This window comes from Orcinus orca, chromosome 20 (genome assembly GCF_937001465.1).
Source record: "Orcinus orca chromosome 20, mOrcOrc1.1, whole genome shotgun sequence".
Lineage (NCBI taxonomy): Eukaryota > Metazoa > Chordata > Mammalia > Artiodactyla > Delphinidae > Orcinus > Orcinus orca.
Window position 1 is genome coordinate 47,446,709 of NC_064578.1, and position 20,768 is coordinate 47,467,476.

General features: G+C 47.0%; 1 protein-coding gene and 1 long non-coding RNA gene across 3 annotated transcripts in view; one reads left to right on the plus strand and one right to left on the minus strand.

Annotated features, from left to right (window-relative positions):
* Positions 1-2,099: 2,099 nt before the first annotated feature.
* Positions 2,100-16,205, plus strand: LOC101277433 (carcinoembryonic antigen-related cell adhesion molecule 7). Its single transcript, XM_049703839.1, has 5 exons — positions 2,100-2,649; positions 3,598-3,957; positions 7,726-8,001; positions 11,679-11,793; positions 13,278-16,205. Exons 1-4 carry the CDS (start codon positions 2,586-2,588, stop codon positions 11,783-11,785), a joined length of 807 nt encoding a protein of 268 aa, XP_049559796.1. The 5' UTR covers positions 2,100-2,585; the 3' UTR covers positions 11,786-11,793; positions 13,278-16,205.
* Positions 6,225-20,768, minus strand: part of LOC125962752 (uncharacterized) — a 48,477-nt gene continuing 33,933 nt past the window's right edge. The window contains exon 3 of one of the 2 annotated variants that reach the window (XR_007474454.1): positions 6,225-6,326. This is a non-coding gene — a long non-coding RNA (uncharacterized LOC125962752). Of the gene's footprint in view, positions 6,327-13,458; positions 13,564-20,768 lie in introns of those variants that run through there. The other variant, XR_007474452.1, reaches the window with a different exon arrangement.

Genomic DNA, 20,768 nt, shown 5'->3' on the forward strand with positions numbered 1-20,768 from the left:
GTATAATCTCATTTATATGTAGAATTTAAAACAAATCAAAAAACCTCAAGCTCAAAAACAGAGAACAGATTGGTGGTTGCCAGAGATGAGGAGTGGGGTGTGTGTGAAATGGGTGAATGGAGTCAAAAGGTATATATTCGGGTTTGGGCTTCCCTGGTGGCGCAGTGGTTGAGAGTCCGCCTGCCGATGCGGGGGACACGGGTTCGTGCCCCGGTCCGGGAGGATCCCACATGCCACAGAGTGGCTGGGCCCGTGAGCCATGGCCGCTGAGCCTGCGCGTCCGGAGCCTGTTCTCCTCTAATGATCTCCTCTAATGATCCACTAGCAAAATTTACACTTCCTGTTCCCGTGACTTTATGTTCTGCTGGCCCAGAGGTCTTGGTTCCAAAGGGAGGAATGCTTCCACCGGGAGACACAAAAATGATTCCACTGACACATCAGGGTTCCTGGCTTTCAAGCTGTCTAAAAAGTGTAGAACCTGGAGAGTACCAATCTCAGCTTCAACCTCCTTTCCTCACAGGGATCAGGGGTCAGAAAAAATGAGAGAGACTAGTGAGGCCCAGAGATTGTGAGGGGGCAGAGATCACAGGGATAGCTGCCTAGAACGGAAGCAGGTGAGGTCACTGGCTGAGGCTGTCCACAGAGTCCCAGGGAGAAGGTGGTACAGGAAAGAAACCCCAGGAATGGGGGAGGGAGAAGCAGAGGATCACAGGCGCTGCGGGAGCTACCTCGAGGCCCTGGGTGGGACTGTGTGTGTGAAGCCACCTCAAGACCAGGGGCCTCTCCATTCATAGCCTATGTGTACAGAGAGCGCCAACGACAACTCTGGATAAAAGTGGACTTAACACTTGAGAGTTCAGCCATGGGCATAGGGCACCCGTGAGGCCCAGCTCCTGATGAACAAGAGGGAACCAGCTCCCTTCTCACCTGACCCAGGCTCCAGGAGCAAGAGGGGAAGTTGACTGTCCATCCTTTCCCCCTCTGCTCCCCTGACCCAGACCTTCCCCTCCTGACAAGCCTGGTTCCCTGCTCCTGCCTCTTCTTCCCATAGACCCATCACCTAGTGCTCCAGCCACATTCACTACTGTCTCCCAGGGACGCACACAGTATAACCTACTGGAGACAAACACAGACTCATCTACATTCCTGGAAATCTGAGCTTGGTGACATCTCATTAAGGAACGGGGCTGGAGTTCTTGGAGCAGCAGAGACTGTGACTCACAGAGCTGGAACATGATGCAGCATTCACATGATATGTAACCCATGTAAAAAGTTCATGGCGTTGAATAAACATGCAGAGCAGCGTGGCACGGTAACTGCTGCACTTCCCTCCTTGTCCACCAGAGGGCGGCAGAGTTACTCCACAGGCTAGAGCCTCCCCAAGGGCTACAGACCCCCCTCAGCCCAGCAGAATAGGACCCTCACCAGTGTCACCTTAGGCCACAGCTCTCCAAGCTCCCCACAATGGACAGCTCCTCCATCCAGCCAGGAGTTGGCCCACTTCACACCTTTAGGAACTACTATTCCTTCAGGTCATCAGTGTGTGTCCCAGGAAGCTGTGGCCCAGCTAGACCCCCATGGAGAGAGAAGGAGCGTCCCTCTCACCAGACATCACTCACTTTGCACCCTTTCCAGCCCCTCAATCCTTTCCTGGAGCCTTCTGGCAGGAACAGAAGGAAACCTTCTCAGAGCATTTGAGAACATTGGAAAGACCCTCCGTGTCACAAAGGGAAATAAGATCCTGGTTTGGGGACCTCTAGGTGTCTGTGTGGTGCTGACAGACCTTGCTACTGAAACCGTGCTCCACGGCCAGTATGATCAGCGTCACCCGAGAGCTAGCTCGATGCAGACTCTCAGGTCCACCCCACACCTGCTGAGGCAGACTCTGTGCTTTCACAGGATCTGCAGACCCTCCGTGTGCACAAGAGAGGGGAAGAGTCTACCCCAGCCCATTACAGGGTCTCAGCCTGGCTGGGCATACATGTTACCAGGGCAGCTGCTGAAACAGCATTTCTAAGGGGTCATCTGTGCATTCACAGTCTTTATAAAGTTCCACAGTGATTCCAATGCACAGTGTGGGTGACACTCCTGTGACAAGGGTATGAGATGTAGCCGCAGGGCTCCCGCTCTAAAGGGAAAACCCAGAAGGGGAAGGGGAGGCTGTGGGGGAGAGGCTGACTGTGCACCCCAACTGCGAACTGTGGGGAATGCCCAGGACACGGAGCCCCAGGGTTGTGCTCCCCCCAACCAATGGCAAATTGTGTGTGTGTGTTTCTAGGCTGAGGAGTCAAGCTGAAAAAGGCAGAAAGAGCAGCGGTTCACAGGGAAATAAATTGTAGACAGAAAGGGAAGGTGGAAGAAGAGAGAAGGCAGGCAGAAATGAGAGAGGAGGGAGAGGGAGGGCCCTGGGCAGAGACCCCGCCCCTGGCCCACGTGACCCAGCGAAGTGCTCCTGCCCCAGGAGGAGGCCCAGCACAGAGGGAGGAAGGACAGCAGAGCTCACACATCAGACAGCAGTGCTCGTGAGCGTTTCGGGAGCTGAAGCTCTTCTCACAGAGCGAGGGACACAGCAGACAGCAGACACCATGAAGCCCCCCTTAGCCCATGCCCACAGAGGGTGCAGCCCCTGGAATGGGCTCCTGCTGGCAGGTGAGAGGGGACAATTTTCAGGGTGTGGGCAGGGGTGGGAGAACAGAGACAGGCTGAGGTCTCTGGGGGAGACAGGGCTCTGAGAGTGGACAGAGGGCTTCTGTCTGGACCTGAGGGAAGAGGACATGGGAGCAGGGGAGGGTGGGGGGAGGGACTGAGCAACAGGAAAATCTCAATGAACTGGAATTGGTGAGGGGCAAGAAAACCTCAATTACTGTACATTTTCCAAATTATTCATCACTGAGCAGTAATTTTTCAAAACTGGTGACAATAACAATTTATGTCAGGGTGTCAATCCAGAAAAAAACGCAACCAGGAAGCTAAACACTGTCCTTACCCACCACCCTTAGAGATTGACAAATAAACACCAGGCGGTGGAGGCCCTGGGAACACTCATTCCTTCCTCATCTGGTATTTGGAGCCTGGTCCAGGCCCTGGGTTACAACCAGGATCAGACAAGTCCCTGCCGTCCCAGAGCTCACACTCTATGGGGAGGAAGACAGACAAGCAAAGAGATCTAGAATGTGCTGTCAGGTGCTGACAAGTGTCATGAAGGAAACGGAGCAGGGAAAGGTCAGAAAGTGAAGACGGAGGGTCTTCGGAGCAGGTGTCAGGGAGGGCAGCTCCCAACAGGCCCCTGAGTGTGAACAAGCGTGTGAGGGCAGCAAGGGAGTGAGCCAGGAAGACATCTGGGGAAACAGAGGAAATAACAAGCTCAGAGGGGCTGAAGTAATGGGGGTCATGCTGCTGACCCTGAGCCAGTAGCAAACACACATGCACACACAGACACAGACAGACAGACAGACACACACACACACACACACACACACACGCACTACAAAAACACACACCAAGGCTGAGGGATGAAGAGCCCTGCTCAGGACCCAGGGCCCCATTTTTCCATCCCAACACATAGGTCAGAATATTAATTTCTCTCTCTTCCCTCCCTCGCACTCGTAACCTTCTGGAAGCTGCTCAGCACTGTGAAACCCTCTATTGAATCGGTGCCCGTCATTGCTGCAGAAGGCACGGATGTGCTTCTACTTGTCCACAGTGTGACAGGGGATCTTCTAGGCTACAGCTGGTACAGAGGAGAAAGGGTAGAGAACAACCAACTAATTGCATCACATAGAATAGACGTTAGTACAAGCACCACTGGGCTTGCACACAGCGGTCGAGAGACAATATACCCCAATGGATCCCTGCTGTTCCAGAATGTCACCCAGCACGACACAGGATACTACACCCTGTTCATTATAAAGAATGATTTACAGACGGAAAGACTAGCTGCACAACTCCGCGTATACCGTGAGTGATTCCTCTCTGAACTCTGGGTGTTGGGTGGGGTGAATTCTAGTCACACACAGAGGACTGACAGGCCTGGACTGTGTCTCCATCCCCCTCTGTATCACATCCCAGGTTGGGGTTTGAACATTTAGTGCAGGACACACACACAGTGGAGACAAACTTCAAAGGATCAGAATTCTTTCGCAAAATCCGGACCCTGAAGACATTCTGTGCAGGAAGAAGGACCAGGCTGATGGGAGTAACACAGCAGAGGAAGATCAGCCGCAGTTCAACCCCCTGGGCCTCTCCCTGTGCCTGTGACGCTGAGGGAGACCCTGTAGGACTCAGTATGGGCCTGGCCTGAGGGCCCCCTGGGACCCCCACAGAGAAGTTCAGCCCCGGGAAGCCCCTGCCCAGCTCCTCCGCTCCCACCTCCAACAACCCCGGAGAACATTTGCCACTGTTGGGCTTTATCCTCCTGGACGGGGCTGACTGGGAGCAGTGGCTTCCCAGCTGCCTGAGTCCCAAGGCTTCAGAGCTGGTCACCAGCCAGGGCTCAGCCCCAAGAGCCACATTTGGGCAGGGGTGGAGTCTGGGCCTTCACCTGAGGCTCAGCATGGAGAGCAAGACAGGTTATTAGCCGACCACCTGGGGGACTAAGGAGACTCCAGAGGAAGGTCAGCATCCTTAGGGAGGAACAGAGGACAGAAGATGCTCCTGGCAGCTCCTTGACCACCGGGCACAGCCCAGGGAGCCCTCTCCTGTGGATGCAACTAATAATAGATGCCGTTTTTATGGTCAGCTCCTCTGTGCTCAGCTTTAGGTCAGTTAATTATTGATGATTTAAGGTTAATACACAGGCAACATGGCAATCCTGAGACAATTTACCATTTTTTCTATTTTAATGAGGAGAAACTGAGTTAAAGGGGATTACACTCACTGAATCAGAGTCACACAGACCATGACTGGCCAATCAGAGTCATGCCAAGATGACAGCCCCGTCCTCTCCTCCATCCCGGGGGCCTTGTTGTGCATCTTTGGACCCAGAAGCCAGCTGTGGGTTCAGATCCTTTCTTCTTGGGCATCCCCAGCTCATAGGGAGACTCTGGCATGGAAAGTGAAAGGAAATGGAAAATGAATCCTGTTTACTCTAGAACTAAATGACCTGCATCAATGATCATAGTCAGTGACAGGAATGTCCAGGCCTTCCCTCTTCAGGTAGCCAATGCACAAGCTCCTTGCACTGGATGAGAAATCATTTATTTGTTTCCTAATGTGCTGGGTGTCACTCCCGCTGGAATAACATGGGAAGGACTCGGTTTCCTCACTCTCCAGCCTACACCTGCAAGCAGCATAGGGCCCAACAGGTAAACTCTCAATCTTTCTTTGATGAAGGAAGGATGGAAGGTATAAGAATGAGTGAATGACCTATAATCTCTTCAGGCACTGGAATCTGGATGCAGAATCCTAGGAGGTACTGGCCACACCTACTGCCTCTCTCTCCAGGGATGGGACCCATGTTCCATCCTCTGACCACCCGCCCCTAAAGCACGTTGGGAGCCAGGTCTCACGGTGACTGTGGGGCTGCTCGGCCATGGGAGGGTTTTCCAGGGCTGTAGGGGTCCTGCCCCTACAGGACAGCAGTGGGGCTCTTGGATCTTTGATCTTTGACGGCACTTGTAACCCCCACTTTGAAGTCACTTGTAAATGGACATTTTTTGCTCTCTCTGCTGCTTCCATGTCTCTCATCTTCCTCCTCCTTCTTTCCAGCCGGGACTGGCCCTGCTCTGCACAGCTCCCCTACCCTTAAGCCTTCCACAGATACTCCCGCAAATGGCTGACTGCCCTGTTCCCGTCCTGCTAACACCTGTGGCCAGACCCACCCTCCCGGGCAATAGTAAAGGACGCAGAAATCAGTGGGAGCAGCAGCCTCTGCGAGGCTCCAACACGAGCCAGTTTCCCCAGGTCACCGGGAGAATGAGCTCCCACTTTGCCCTGGTCCAGGGCTCTTTCCCTCCATGATGCCAACAAGGGGAACATACCACGTAACAGGTGGTGAATCTAAGGCCTACATGACTCAACCAGGAAGTCAAAGGCAGAAAGACAGGTCTGCAGTCCCCAGTGGCTCACTTCACCTCTTTGATTTGTGACTCACATTCTTGTCCTTCTGGGAGCCTCCCGTTCCTCTCAGTGGCTCCCAAGACCTTCCCAGGGTGGGGCTGACAGACCCTGTGCCATCTGACTGCTTTACTGACTGTTTCATTGCCCGTGTGTCCTCATGATGGTACCTGTATCATAGGGCTCTCCGACGATGAGGTGCCCAAGCCACTGTCCTTTCACTTAGACTTGGCCCAACTCAGACAAATTTGATCCAGCTCTACCTGTGTTTCCTGAGGTAGAAAGAAAAGAAAAGAAAACATGCCACACGCCAGTGGTGGGCCTCCTCCCCATTTGCCTGACTGTCCATGGAAATTGGTGACAGGGACCTCTTCTCCTAAAGTTATTAACATAACACAGAACGTTTCTACTAATTTAAATCATTCCTCTCTTTATAAAACAGACTTAGACCTCTCCCCGATCAATTCTGTCCAAGACTAAGGGCAGAGACGTTGGTTCTGCTGCCAAAGCCAGCCAGCATGTCCCCCTCACTCTTTTTTTTTTTTTAAAAAATACTTATTTATTTATTTATTTTGGCTGGGTCTTAGCTGCGGCATGCAGGATCTTTAAGTTGTGGCAGGCGGGCTTCTTAGTTGCGGCATGCGAACTCTTAGTTGGGGCATACATGCAGGATCTAGTTCCCCGACCAGGGATCGAAGCCGGGCCCTCTGCATTGGGAGCGCAGAGTCTTACCCACTGGACCACCAGGGAAGTCCCTCCCCCTCACTCTTTTCTAATCATTCTTTGGACTCGCCTAGCCTTTACGGGGTCACTGTCTTGTCAATCACCTTTAACACCTGGGCAGAACTGCCCCACCTCATGGCCCTGCAGCCTGAATACTGGACTGACCACCAGGCTTGCTCTGGGTCGTCCCATGTGTTATTTCTGCTCAAACACCCAGTTCCAGGCCATGTTGCCCAGTCTCCTTGGGGTTTAAGGACTATGGGATGGCCCATCATTACCTATCTCTAGGGAACCTTGGAAATTGAGGACTCAGTGAAAACATATCTCCACCAGGCAATGTAGGTCTGTGCAGGTTGAAGGGTCTCAGGACCTGCATGTTCCAGCTGAACACCCCAAGGTCAGTCAGGTAGTCACCTGATCAGTAAAATACTAAATGAGGGGGCTTCCCTGGTGGCACAGTGGTTGAGAGTCCGCCTGCCGATGCAGGGTACATGGGTTCATGCCCCGGTCCGGGAAGATCCCACATGCCGCGGAGCGGCTGGGCCCGTGAGCCATGGCCGCTGACCCTGCGCGTCCGGAGCCTGTGCTCCGCAATGGGAGAGACCACAACAGTGAGGGGCCCGCGTACCACAAAAACAAACAAACAAACAAACAAAAAACTAAATGAGGGAGCAAGGGGTCTCTGATTTCCAGGCCTATGTTACTGCTATCAAACCTTGATACATGACAGACACTTGAGGAAGTCTGTGCTTTCTCTCAGACATAGAGCAGGTGGCCTTATACTCTCTGAGTTCAGATGTTCATGCATTTGTCTTGTGATACAAAGACCTGCCTTATTCTTTAAGGACTCAGTTTGGCTGAAAGGTGAGAAATGCCAACTCTGATTGAAGATGCTATTGGAGGAATCAAGGTATAAAAGGGGACATGTTCTCTCTGTTGTCTTCACAGCGGTGTTGCCCACCCCAGTCATCACCAGCAACAACTTCAACCCCATGGAGCAGGACACTGTAGTGTTAACATGTGGGACGGAGACTCAGAACACCTCCCACACGTGGTGGGTCAACAAGCAGAGCCTCCCCAACAGCACCAGGCTGGAACTGTCTGAGGACAACAGGACTCTCACTTTATTCCATGTCACGAGGAATGACACAGGACCCTATATGTGTGAAGCTCGGAACCCAGTGAGTGTCAGCCGCAGTGACCCATTCACCCTGAACGTCATCTGTGAGTAGCCTCTGTTCCTATGTGCCCCAGGCAGCCTGACTGAATCTCCACTGCCGGAGGCCAGACCACACCCATCCCTCTCAGGTCCAGGTACATGGACTCTCACCTCTGGATATCAGGCTGGCCATGACTTCCTGTCCCAGGCAAATCTGGGCAGGCCCAGCCTTGAGCCAAGTCTAGGAGGCAACAGCGGCTGACACGGGTCTCTCACTGTTTTGCGGTACAAGGCCCTCTCACTGTTGTGGCCTCTCCCGTTGCGAAGCACAGGCTCCGGACGAGCAGGCTCAGCGGCCATGGCTCATGGGCCCAGCCGCTCCGCGGCATGTCGGATCTTCCTGGACCGGGGCACGAACCTGCGTCCCCTGCATCTGCAGGTGGACTCTCAACCACTGTGCCACCAGGGAAGCCCCGTAATACCACACTTTTGACTACTGTAGCTTTGTAACAAATTCTGAAATCAGGAAATGCGAGTCCTCCAACTCTGTTCTTCTTTTTCCAGATTTTTTTGGCTTTTAGGGGTCTCCTGAAATGCCATATGAATTTTAGGGCTGATTTTCCATTTCAGCAAAAAAAAAAAAAAGTCATTGGGGAATTTTGATAGGGATTGCGATGAATCTTAGATCACTTTGGGTAGTACTGTCATCTTAACCATGTTAAGTCTTCCAATCCATGGACATGGAATGTCTTTCCATTTATTTATGTCTTCTTTAATTTCTTTCAGCAGTGTTTATTTATAGTTTCTCAGTGTATAAGTCTTTCACCTCCCTGGTTAATTCCTGAATATTTCATTATTTTTGATAGTATTGTAAATAAAATTTTCTTAATTTCCTTTTTGAATGTTTCATTGTTTGTGTATAGAAACAACTGATTTTTTTAATAGTATTTATTTATTTTTGTTTTTGGCTGCATTGGGCCTTCGTTGTTGTGCGTGGGCTTTCTCTAGTTGCGGCGAGCAGGGGCTAGTCTTCATTGTGGTGCACGGGCTTCTCATTGCGGTGGCTTCTCTTGTTGCGGAGCACGGGCTCTATGTGCGTGGGCTTCAGTAGTTGTGGCACGCAGGCACAGTAGTTGTGGCTTGCGGGCTCTAAAGCACAGGATGAGTAGTTGTGGTGCATGGGCTTAGGTGCTCTGCAGCATGTGGGATCTTCCCGGACCAGGGATTGAACCCATGTCCCCTGCATTGGCAGAAGGATTCTTATCCACTGCGCCACCAGGGAAGTCCTGAAACAACTGATTTTTACAAGTTGATTTAGTATTCTCCAGCTTTGATTAATTTGTTTATTAGTTCTAACAGTTTTCTTGGGGATCTTTATGGTTTTCTACATATAAGGTCATGTTATCTGCAAACAGAGATAATTTTACTCTTCTTTTCCAATTTGGATGTCCTTTATTTCTTTTTCTTGCCTAATTGCTCTGGCTAATACATCCAATACTATTTTGAATAGAAGTGGAAAAAACAGGCATTGTTGTCTTGTTCCTGACCTTAGAGGAAGAACTTTCAATCTTTCACCATTCAGGATGATGTTAGCTGTGGGTTTTTTATATATGTCCTTTATTATGTTGAGGTGGTTTCCTTCTTTTCCTAGTTTGAGTGTTTTCATCATGAAAGGTTAGTGGATTTTTGTCAAGTGTTTTTTATTGGTTTAACCTCCTTACTTTATGTCTATTCATAGTCTCTATTTCTTTGTGATTTCATCTTGGCAGCTTTCATGTTTCTAGGAATTTGTCCATTTTGTAGAAGTTATCCAATTTGTTGCCAAATGATTATTCATAGTACTCATATTTTGTAGAATTGGTAGTAATGTTCCCACATTCATTTCTGATTTTAGTAATTTGAATCTTCTTTTCTTAGTCAATCTAGTTGAAGATTTGTCAATTTTGTTAATATTTTTGAAGAACCAAATATTGGTTTTATTGATTCTCTCTACTGTTTTTCCATTCTCTAATTTATTTATCTCCATTCTATTGCTATTGTTTCCTTCATTCTGCTAGCTTTGGTATGTTTTTTTTTTTCCTTTGTTTTGTTTTTCGTGTCCCTTAAGTTGTAAATTTAGGTTGCTGACTTGAGATCTACTTTTTTAATGTAAGCATTTACAATTACAAATTCTTGCACAGGATTCTTGACTTCTCTGAGCCTCAGATTCCTCAGCTGAAAATTGTAATAAAAGTACCTGCTTCATGGTTTTGTTTCAGATTTAATGTAATATTCAATTAAACCTATAGCAAAATACACACAAAGGAAAATTTTTCCAAAAATGTTAGCTGCTATAATTACTACTATTATCAGTAGGTTATATGAAATCGGGTACTCCGATTCAAGGACTACCTAACTCTAGATCCACCTCTTATTAGCCATATGACTTTGGGTTTTTCACTACTGGAAGCCTCAGATTTTCCATCTGTAAAATGGAAATAATGTCTATCTGACAGGGCTATTATATGAATTAAATGAGATATATGGGAAATATTATATATAGCACAGAATCTGGCACATAGTAAGTACATCATAACAATAGCTAACATTAGCATTAATTTTCAGTTTTGAGTTGAATGGTGAGGGGAACTGAAATAAAAAAGAACAAAGAGGGCTTCCCTGGTGGCGCAGTGGTTGAGAGTCCGCCTGCCGATGCAGGGGACGCGGGTTCGTGCCCCGGTCCGGGAGGATCCCACATGCCGCAGAGCAGCTAGGCCTGTGAGCCATGGCCTCTGAGCCTGTGCGTCTGGAGCCTGTGCTCTGCAGCGGGAGAGGCCACAATGGTGAGAGGCCCACGTACCGCAAAAAAAAAAAAAAAACAACAAAGAGGCAAAAGGTATTATATATTTGGGGAAGGAAGGTATAACACAAAAGACCCATAGGAACATGTTACTGAGTAAATATGTAAGAGAGAAAAAAAGGAGTTGAGTGCAAAGTTTCACATCTAGTATGTTAGTTTTCATCCTGTGAGATGCAGCCCAGATGGGATTAGACATACAAGACATTCATTGGGAAAAATGCCTGTGAAGGAAAGTGGGGCAGGAGTCGGAGGAGCCTGGGAGGGTCCTCAGACCATGATGCATATTGGATCCCTGGGAAGGAGAAAGGGAAGGAGGAAGTTTTAGGCTGCAGTGCAGTTCTAAGAGAGTGTCTACAAATCTGGTGAGGAGTCCTTGAACTAAAGTCACCCAACACAAAAAAATCATTTCTTGCAGAACTGGGATTGATTTCATATTCCTGCTGGGAACCTGTGTGAAGGGTGGTCTCTGTGCAGAGGGGCAGTGAATTCAGAGGGCCTTCCATCAATAAATCCCCACCAAGACACCTAACAGGCACATATTCATGGTGGCCACACCTGGGCCACACCCAGAGAAAGATGTAATCATGAAAAGATGGGAAGCTATAAACATAGAAAAATAACCATCAGTGCTTCTTCCATTTCCAAAGCCTTCAAAAATATCTGAGTGCAGAAAGGCCACACTGGAATTGAGGCATGTCCAACCACCAACCTAGAAATACAGTCAGAGAGGAAAAAATTACAAAAATATAGTCGGCTAGTCACCTCACAGCAACCTTCCACAGAAATTTTATTCCTTGAAGGAACAAGTCGAGACTATTTCATATTGAGAGTTATTTCCCAGAGCACCCCCCACGGTAAAATAATGTCACCTTCATTGACTCTTTGTTTTTCTTTCGATGACAGTTGATTCAACTGGCCTCTCAGGTGGTGCTATTGCCTGCATCGTGATTGGAGTCCTGGCTGGCGTAGCTCTGATAGCACCCCTGCTGTATTTCCTGTATATGAGATAGACTGGAAGGTATGATGCCTTTCCTCTTGTTCTGCTTTCTCTGAGGCTAACCGTCATGCTCGGGAGAGGGAAGGAGACTTCATCTCTGTCTCTGGACCTGGATCTGCTCCTCATGCTTCCTAAAATCTTTCTTCTTGGCATTAATTCCTGTGGGTCTCTTCTTCCCTGGTCTTCATGCTTCCTGTGCCCTACTCTCTCTTGGACATAGTTATTCCCATCCCCACCTGGTTTAGAGGGGGCAGAACCAATTATGTTCCTCTGTCCCCAGTCAGGGAAGCCAAGGTCCAAGAAGGAAAACTAATGAGGAAATGAAAGAAGCAGGAGGAAGGGGGTCCTGCGCTCTGTCGACAACAGTAGCAGGAGGAGGGAGGGACAGGACAGGAAGAGAACCTAAGAAAAGCAGAAACAACCAAAGGCCTCCTGGGCAATAAATAAAGTGACAAAGAAACAGCATCTACCTACAAAAGGGGAAAGGTGTCAGGGTAGAAATAAGCTCAGAAGCAGTTGGCATGAATGGCCCTAAATGTGAACAGCCAGTAAGAAGGAGAGGAGTAAACACCAGAAGGGATGATGGGTAGATTGAAGGAGGAGGTCCTCAGAGGAAAGAGGACCAACCAAGGTATAAAGGAACACTGAGGAGCCCCAAGGAGTCATGCTGACAGGGTCCTTCCTAATTCAAGGAGCAAAGGTCCTGTGCCTGGGAATAGCAGTCACAGTGCCTGATATTTATTTAGGGCAAGTGACCAGCGCGATCTCACAGAGCACAAATCCTCAGACCACAACCAGAGTAAGTAAACCTGCTCACCTAGTGAGAGCTCGTATGTTCTACTATATACCCTGCCCTACCAGGGAATCCCGGATTTCCAAGTGAATCCCTACCTTCTGAATTATTAGAGGGGATCTCAGTTTCCCAAGCTTAAACTGGCATAGGTCCTCACGCCCTTCCTAGCCATGTAAGATTCCCCTGAGACACAGCTGGGGGAGAGACGCTCGCCCCTCCTAGGCCAGGCAAGCCAAGCAGGCCATGAGATGGACATGTTTCCAGGAGCCTTTTCCTCATCCTACCTCCTTCCCCCTCCTGCCTCTATTATGGATGCGGGCATCTCCTTTGGTGAGACTTTCCCTGCCTTTGGTGCTCTGGGTACTGTGGGCCTCAATACCCCTCCTTGCCGCTGAAGCCTGCTGCTGAGACACACACCTGGGCAAAACTCATGCCTTGTGAACTGGAAGAAATCTTCGGAAGTGCACTGAGGCCTCTCCCCACCTCTCCTTGGTCTCATGCCCTGGGGTCTGGACCTCAGACTGAAGGAAGCGAATTCCTTAAGTCTTAATCATGGGCCACCCCCCCACTCCACCCTCTCACCACCTGCCCCCTCCTTCAGCTAGAAGCACAACAGCTTAGGAACACCGCGTTCTGAGGCAATAAGTTAGTTCTGAGGCAATAAGTTAGTTCTGCATTTTCATGGGTTGATAACTCCCCTTTGTTTCCCTAGGTCAGGGCCACTCTGACAATTCACCTAACAAGGTAAGCACAGCCAGTTTCACTGGCTCCTTTTCTCATGGAAATATCTCTGTGTAGAATGGGTTATTCTTGAAGATACAAAAGTGAGATCAAGTTTGGGTCAAAGTTCCTCACTTCAGCAACAGACAAAGAAGTATTACCCCCACCAGTCTACCTCACTGCAAGATGTGAACTTGAACCCTGGCTGGGACCTTGGGCTGGTAACTTAACCTCTTTGATTCCCGGCTTTTTCACGTGTAAAATGGACATGCTGCCTCCTTCAAAGAGAAGTTCAAGGAATTAAATGACATAACAAAGGTAAAGCACCTGACACAATGCCCAGCTCAAGGAAGGCACTAGATCATTCTCCCTCTTCTGCCTCCAATCTGACCCTGCTCTTACTATCAAACGATAATTTCCAATCTAATAGATCTGAGGTCTTAGTTCCTTTACTTTCTGATAATTGTACTGAATTTTTCTCATCTTAACCTTCAATAGAATATACATTGATATTGAAAAATGCTTCAATCATAAGTATATTTTAACAATGTTTAAGTTTCTACATACCTATGTAAACAGCACCCAAATCATTTAAAAAAAAATCAACCCCCCCAACAAACACACACACAAAACGCTCCAGTTACTTCCCTCCAAAGAGTAATGACTATCCTTATTTCCAGTGCATTAGGTTAGTTTTACCTGGTTATGCACTTATATAAATGAAAAATACAGTGTATACATGTGTCTGGCTTCTTTGATTCAAAATTGTCTTGTGAGATTCATTCATATTGTTGTGTGCCTTTGTCGTTCATTTATTCTCATTGTTGTATCATCATATTCCATTGTAGCATTCCATAATCTATCTCTTCTAATGAACATTCAATAGGATGTTAGTAAGCAGAGAAAATGGGTAATAAAAGCCCTTCTCTGAACTAAAAGTTTCAAAGTGGTGAAAGCATGTGGTGCTGAATCACACTGGACAAGGTGAGGGCCTGGCCTACGACACTGATTTAATTGACTGCTGTTCATTCCTTTCAGATTGACGAAGTTGCATATTCTGCCCTGAACTTCAATGCCCAGGAATCAAAGAAACCAACTTCAGCCTCCCCATCAGCCACAGAAACAGTTTATTCAGAAGTGAAAAATAAGTGATGCAACCAGTCCTGCTCACTGCACTTATTCCAAGCTTCTCGTCCCCATCCCTAGGAGATGCCTTTGCCCTCCAGGGAAAATGTGAATAGTGTCTTTCCCCCGCTTTCATCCCTAATGAGGCTCCTCCAGGCTGCCTAGTCACAGTCCCTTCCTTCAGTGTCAGTAGATGAAAAGGTACATCCAGGAGGAGGGCTGTAGGAAACCCAACCTTCCTTGTCATTGAACTTTGGCAAAGCAGACCTTGGGAGAGAGTTGCCAGAACCTCCATGCCTCCCCATTTCCTGACCTAAACTGGTTTTAAACTTGCTCATTCCTTCCCACCCCAGTCCTTTCATATTGGAGTTTAACTTGAATTTGCCATAACCTGGAAAATTATGTCCTTGATCCACTGAAATGCATGTGCCAGAAAAGGAGAGGAAAAGGAAAAACTTCTGCTCTCTGAAGCCCGGTGTGAACCCACCATTCACAGGAAAACACATACATAACCAATTCTGAACTGGGAAATTCTATACCTTTGTCCACTTTCAGGGTTGTCTACCTGCAGGACCAGGGCTAAACAACTTACTACTTAGCTAGAATACCACCTAAACCTTTGAAAGCCTGTCTTCAGAGAAACTACTAGAAGCAACTAGAAAACAACTTCTCAAAGTCCATAAGTGAATCCTAATGGAAATTGCAAAAAATGCACATACTGTTTTAATAACTTTATGGGCTTCATTAAAGGCAATGCTCAGAGATGGAGGGATTATCGCTTTAGAGGACAATCAGCTCTTAACAGAGACAATCTGCTGGGATTTGGGAAAGGAATCAGAAAGCTACCCTGCAGAGATTATTTAAATAATGGTTAAAGAATGTACAATTTGGGGTATTGGGTTTTTTCCTTCCTTCTGAGACATTCGCCATTTAAATTTTTGTAATTGTTTGTTTATGTGAAAGGGGTTATGTTTACTTAATTTGCTGTGTAAGCCAATCTGACTGCCTTAGGTGAAAGACGCCACCAAAACCCCTCAAGTCCCTCTGGCCAGGAGCTCCTCAAGTCTTTTATGTCAGGGGCTCCAAAAAGAAGATAGGAAGAAGCAGTTTTCTACATTCATGGCCAGAAAGGGATCTCGCTCAGTTTCTAGGCACCTCAGACCAACCATCAGCACAATTCTATTCCACGTTTCTGCCTGTGTACGTTCCATCCACCCCACTCACCTTCTCAGGAAACCTTGGCCTCTGCTAAGGTGTGTTTTGTTCTTAAGAAGCAGGAGCACCTGAAGGGGACACAACCACCCACGCAGCTGGCCTCGTTTACAACCTAGAAAGCTGCACTGGTGCTGATGCTCCTTAGGACACAAGGGGAGGATTATAGCTCAGCTCTGGGCTTCGTGAAAGCCTCTGAAATTTGTTTTCTCCCATGGGGTCTATGAGACCCAATGTGTCAGCACAAAAAGGACGGGCAGGAGAAGGAGAGGCACGTCTACTTCCCACCCAGCCTCCTTCTGCATGGATGGAACCTCCTTGAGGCTGTTGAGAGAAAGGTTTTATTCCATATTCATTACTTGATCTAATGCTGAGTGGAACTGGCCCCCTCAAAGAGGGTTGGTTGGGAGTTCTCTGTACTCAGGTACCTCTTTCAGGGTTTTTTAACCCTGACACAGACTGTATATACCTCCCCTCATCCACGCTATTCTGTGTAATTTAATTTTGCCTGGCTAAGGCCGCTTCTGAATTATTTGTATAATTTGCTCTATATTTATAATAAAAATTATATATCAGGCATCAACATGCTGCCTCACAGTTGGTACTATTTTCTACAATGTCTTCTTTACAGGCAGAAGAAACAGGAATTGCTTAATAGGGAGTCAGCGTGAGCCTATTTCTAAGTCCACATGGTATCTGATCCAGTGATCAGAGAATTCGCTCAATTCATTTGCACACCTGCTAACAAAGTGAGTCTATCTAGAGCAATAAGCCACAGCTCCAACCTGCCTGGGAGAAACTGCCTGTCTTCCTCTGGGACAGAAGATGACTTCATGAGTAGAAGATCTCCTGGCCTCTTTACTAGGGACAAATCACACTTCCCACGCAGGTGGCTCCAGTGAGTCAGATGCAGCAATACAGCTTTCACTCCAACAGTCTCCACGGCTTCAGGGGTATAGAAATCTCTCTAGCACCCTCTCTTCCTTGTACCCTGTTCCTTTCTTTCTGCCCCTCAGAGGGTCAGAGCTCTTCTAACCTGGGTAACCTTCATTCCATAATTAGCCTGTTATCTCATTTCCTTCACTTCCAAGCAACTGAAACGTGTGCTGTCTTTCTCCTCCCTCATGCCCTGGTTTCTCCTGGCCCTCTGCAGTGCTGGCTCCCTTCCCAAGACCACAGGAAGCAGCAGAAAATCAGCACCCATCTCTTGGCCAATTCAAAGGTACTTTCACTGTCCTCACATTGTTCACTTTTACCACATCTGAGACCACACACAACTTCTTCCTTCTGGACACTCTCCTCCTACCAGCCCCACCTGTGCATTGCACCCCGACCTCAGATTTCCTACTCAGACCTGCTTGTCTCGCTCCACACCACCCTCTTTCCACAGCTTCCATGACCTCTCTGCAGGGGGCTCCTTCATCTATATCTCTAGCCCGTCTACTTCCCAGAACTCATGACACACCCAAATACCTTCTGAAATTGCTCCCCTCCTGAACTGGCTTTTCCCCCACAGGTCACTCATTCCTCTCAGTGACGCCACTGCTTCCTCGGCTCTTGCTCTTTCGTTTACTACATTCAATACATCGTCGAAGCCTGTTGATTCCTTGTTTAACATCTCTCAGTTATGTCATTCTCTCCATTCCCATACACCTAAACAACCCAGGCCCTCAACACCTCTGCTGGAAATACTGCTTCCAGTACTGAAGTTAGCAGAGTTAGCATCCCCCCACAACTAGGGCGCCTGCCGGCCCCTGGTGGGGAACTCTGACCCCCAAGGAGACTGGAGGAACCCCAGAGTGAACTGGTAGGATGTAGGGGGACCGAGGGGGGAGGAGAAGTGAAGGCCAGACAAGATCGGCACCCCTGAGGCCGGGGAGATCAGGAGAGGCAGGTGGGAGGGACTCTCCGGGAAGAGCGGGAGAGGAGCAGAGGCCGTTTGCCCCGCCCACTTGGGCCCTGGGGAGCCTGCTGAGTTCGCAGGCGTATCCCCTGCCCTCCAGACCCCTCTTCAGGCCACGTGGGTCCTTGGGGGCATAGGAGGGAGACGGGGGACATCAGGAGAGGCAGGCAGGAGGGGCCCTCTGGGAGGAGCAGGAGAGGAGCCGAGGGTGATTGCTCCACCCACTCAAGCCCAGGGGTGGGGGGCACGCCTGGGCCCCTTCTGTTCTGTTAAGACTAAGCCCCACCCCCCACAGCCCCCAGGGCCTTTTCCAGCCCTATGGGTCCTAAGCATAGGCCACGCCCACTGCCCAAACCTCACCCTTGCTTAGGTCCCGCCCTCCACAGCCAAGGCCTTTTCCCCCTTTGTTTTTTCTTTTTTTCTTTTCCCTCCTCCTCTTTTTTTACTTGTGGTACTGTTGCACCTTCTGGTTGTTGATTCATCTATATTTCTACATTTTTATTTTTATATTCTTTCTAACATATCTGTTATTTTCCTAGTCTAATTTTATTTTGTACTTTGCTATTGTTCTCTCTCTCTCTTTTTTTTTTTTTTGCCAACCCCACCCCACCCCGTGGCTTGCAGGATCTTGGTTCACAAGCTGGGGGTCGGGCTGAAGCTCCTGTGCTGGGAGCTCCCTGTCAGAAGCCCTGGACTAACAGAGAACCTCAGAGCCCAGGAAATATTCATCAGAGTGAGGTTTCATGGAGGTCCTCATCTCAGCACCAAGACCCAGCTCTCCCCAACAGCCTACAAACTCCAGTGTTGGAAGCCTCAGGCCAAGCAACCAGTAAGAGAAGAACACAACCCCACTCATTAAAAAAAAAAAAAGAGACGGCAAAAAAATACGTCACAGATGAAGGAGCAAGGTAAAAACCTACAAGACCAAATAAATGAAGAGGAAATAGGCAATCTACCTGAAAAAGAATTCAGAGTAATGATAATAAAGATGATCCAGAATGTCGGAAATAGAATGGAAGCATGGATTGAGAAAATACAAGAAATGTTTAACAAAGATCTAGAAGAACTAAAGAACAAACAGAGATGAACAACACAATAACTGAAATGAAAAATACACTAGAAGGAATCAATAACAGAATAACGGAGGCAGAAGAACGAATAAGTGAGCTGGAAGACAAAACGGTGGAGGTAACTGCCGAGGAGCAGAATAAAGAAAAAAGAATGAAAAGAATTGAGGACAATCTCAGAGACCTGTGGGACAACACTAAACGCACCAACATTCGAATTACAGGGGTCCCAGACAAAGAAGAGTAAAAGAAAGGGTCTGAGAAAATATTTGAAGAGATTATAGTGGAAAAGTTCCCTAACATGGGAAAGGTAATAGTCACCCAAGTCCAGGAAGCACAGAGAGTCCCATACAGGATAAACCCTAGGAGAAACACACCAAGATACATATTAATCAAACTAACAAAAATTAAATTCAAAGAAAAAATATTCAAAGCAGCAAGGGAAAAACAAAAAATAACATACAAAGGAGTCCCCATAAGGTTATCAGCTGATTTTTCAGTGGAAACTCTGCAGGTCAGAAGGGAGTGGCAGGATATACTTAAAGTGATGAAAGAGAAACACCTACGACCCAGGTTACTCTACCCAGCAAGGATCTCATTCAGATTCGATGGAGAAGTCAAAAGCTTTTCAGACAAACAAAAGCTAAGAGAATTCAGCACCACCAAACCAGCTTTACAACAAATGCTAAAGAAACTTCTCTAAGCAGGAAACACAAGAGAAGAAAAAGACCCACAAAAACAAACCCAAAACAATTAAGAAAATGGTAATAGGAACATACATACTGATAATAACCTTGAATATAAATGGATTAAATGCCCCAAGCAAAAGACACAGACTGGCTGAATGTATACAAAAACATGACCATTTATATGCTGTCTACAAGAGACCCACTTCAGACCTAGGGACACATACAGACTGAAAGTGAAGGGATGGAAAAAGATATTCCATGCAAATGGAAATCAAAAGAAAGCTGGAGTAGCAATACTCGTATCAGATAAAATAGACTTTAAAATAAAGAATGTTACAAGAGACAAGGAGGGACACTACATAATGATCAAAGGATCAATCCAAGAAGAAGATATAACAATTATAAATGTTTATGCACCCAACATAGGAGCACCTCAATACATAAGGCAAATGCTAACAACCATGAAAGGAGAAACAGACAGTAACACAATAATAGTAGGGGACTTTAACACCCCACTTACACCAATGGACAGATCATCCAAACAGAAAATAAATAAGGAAACACAAGCCTTAAATGACACATTAGAACAGATGGACTTAATTGATATTTATAGGGCATTCCACCCAAAAGTGGCAGAATACACTTTCTTCTCAAGTGCACATGGAACATTCTCCAGGATAGATCATATCTTGGGTCACAAATCAAGGCTCGGAAAATTTAAGAAAATTGAAATCGTGTCAAGCATCTTTTCCGACCACAACCCTATGAGATTGGAAATCAATTACAGGAAAAAAACTGTAAAAAACACAAATACATGGAGGCTAAACAGTGTGCCAGTAAATAACCAAGAGATCACTGAAGAAATCAAAGAAGAAATAAAAAAATACATAGAAACAAATGACAACAAAAACACGACAACCCAAAACCTATGGGACGCAGCAAAAGCAGTTCTATGAGGGAAGTTTATAGCAACTCAATCTCACGTCAAGAAACAAGAAAATCTCAAATAAAATATCTAACCCTACACTTAAAACAATTAGAGAAAGAACAACATAAATGAAATAGAAATAAATGAAATAGAAATGAAGAAAACTATAGCAAAGATCAATAAAACTAAAAGCTGGTTCTTTGAGAAGATAAACAAAATTGATAAACCCTTAGCCAGACTCATCAATGGGAGAGGATGCAAATCAATAAAATTAGAAATGAAAAAGGAGAAATCACAAATGACACTGCAGAAATATAAAGGATTATAAGAGACCACTACAAACAACTATATGCCAATAAAATGGACAACCATGAAGAAATGGAAAAATTCTTGGAAACGTACAATTTTCCAAGCCTGAACCAGGAAGAATTATAAACAGACCTATCACAAGTAATGAAATTGAAGCCATAATTTAAAATCTTCCAAAAAACAAAAGTTCAGGACCAGATGGCTTCACAGGTGAATTCTATCAAACATTTAGAGAACAGCTAACACTGAT

Bases quoted from the DNA above. Each gene is read 5' to 3' on its own strand.
- LOC101277433 (XM_049703839.1), top strand. From the start codon at position 2,586: ATGAAGCCCCCCTTAGCCCATGCCCACAGAGGGTGCAGCCCCTGGAAT. The intron at 2,650-3,597 runs GTGAGAGGGGAC...CTCTTCCCTCCC, and splicing joins GAATGGGCTCCTGCTGGCAG to TCGCACTCGTAACCTTCTGG. The intron at 3,958-7,725 runs GTGAGTGATTCC...TTGTCTTCACAG, and splicing joins TGCACAACTCCGCGTATACC to CGGTGTTGCCCACCCCAGTC.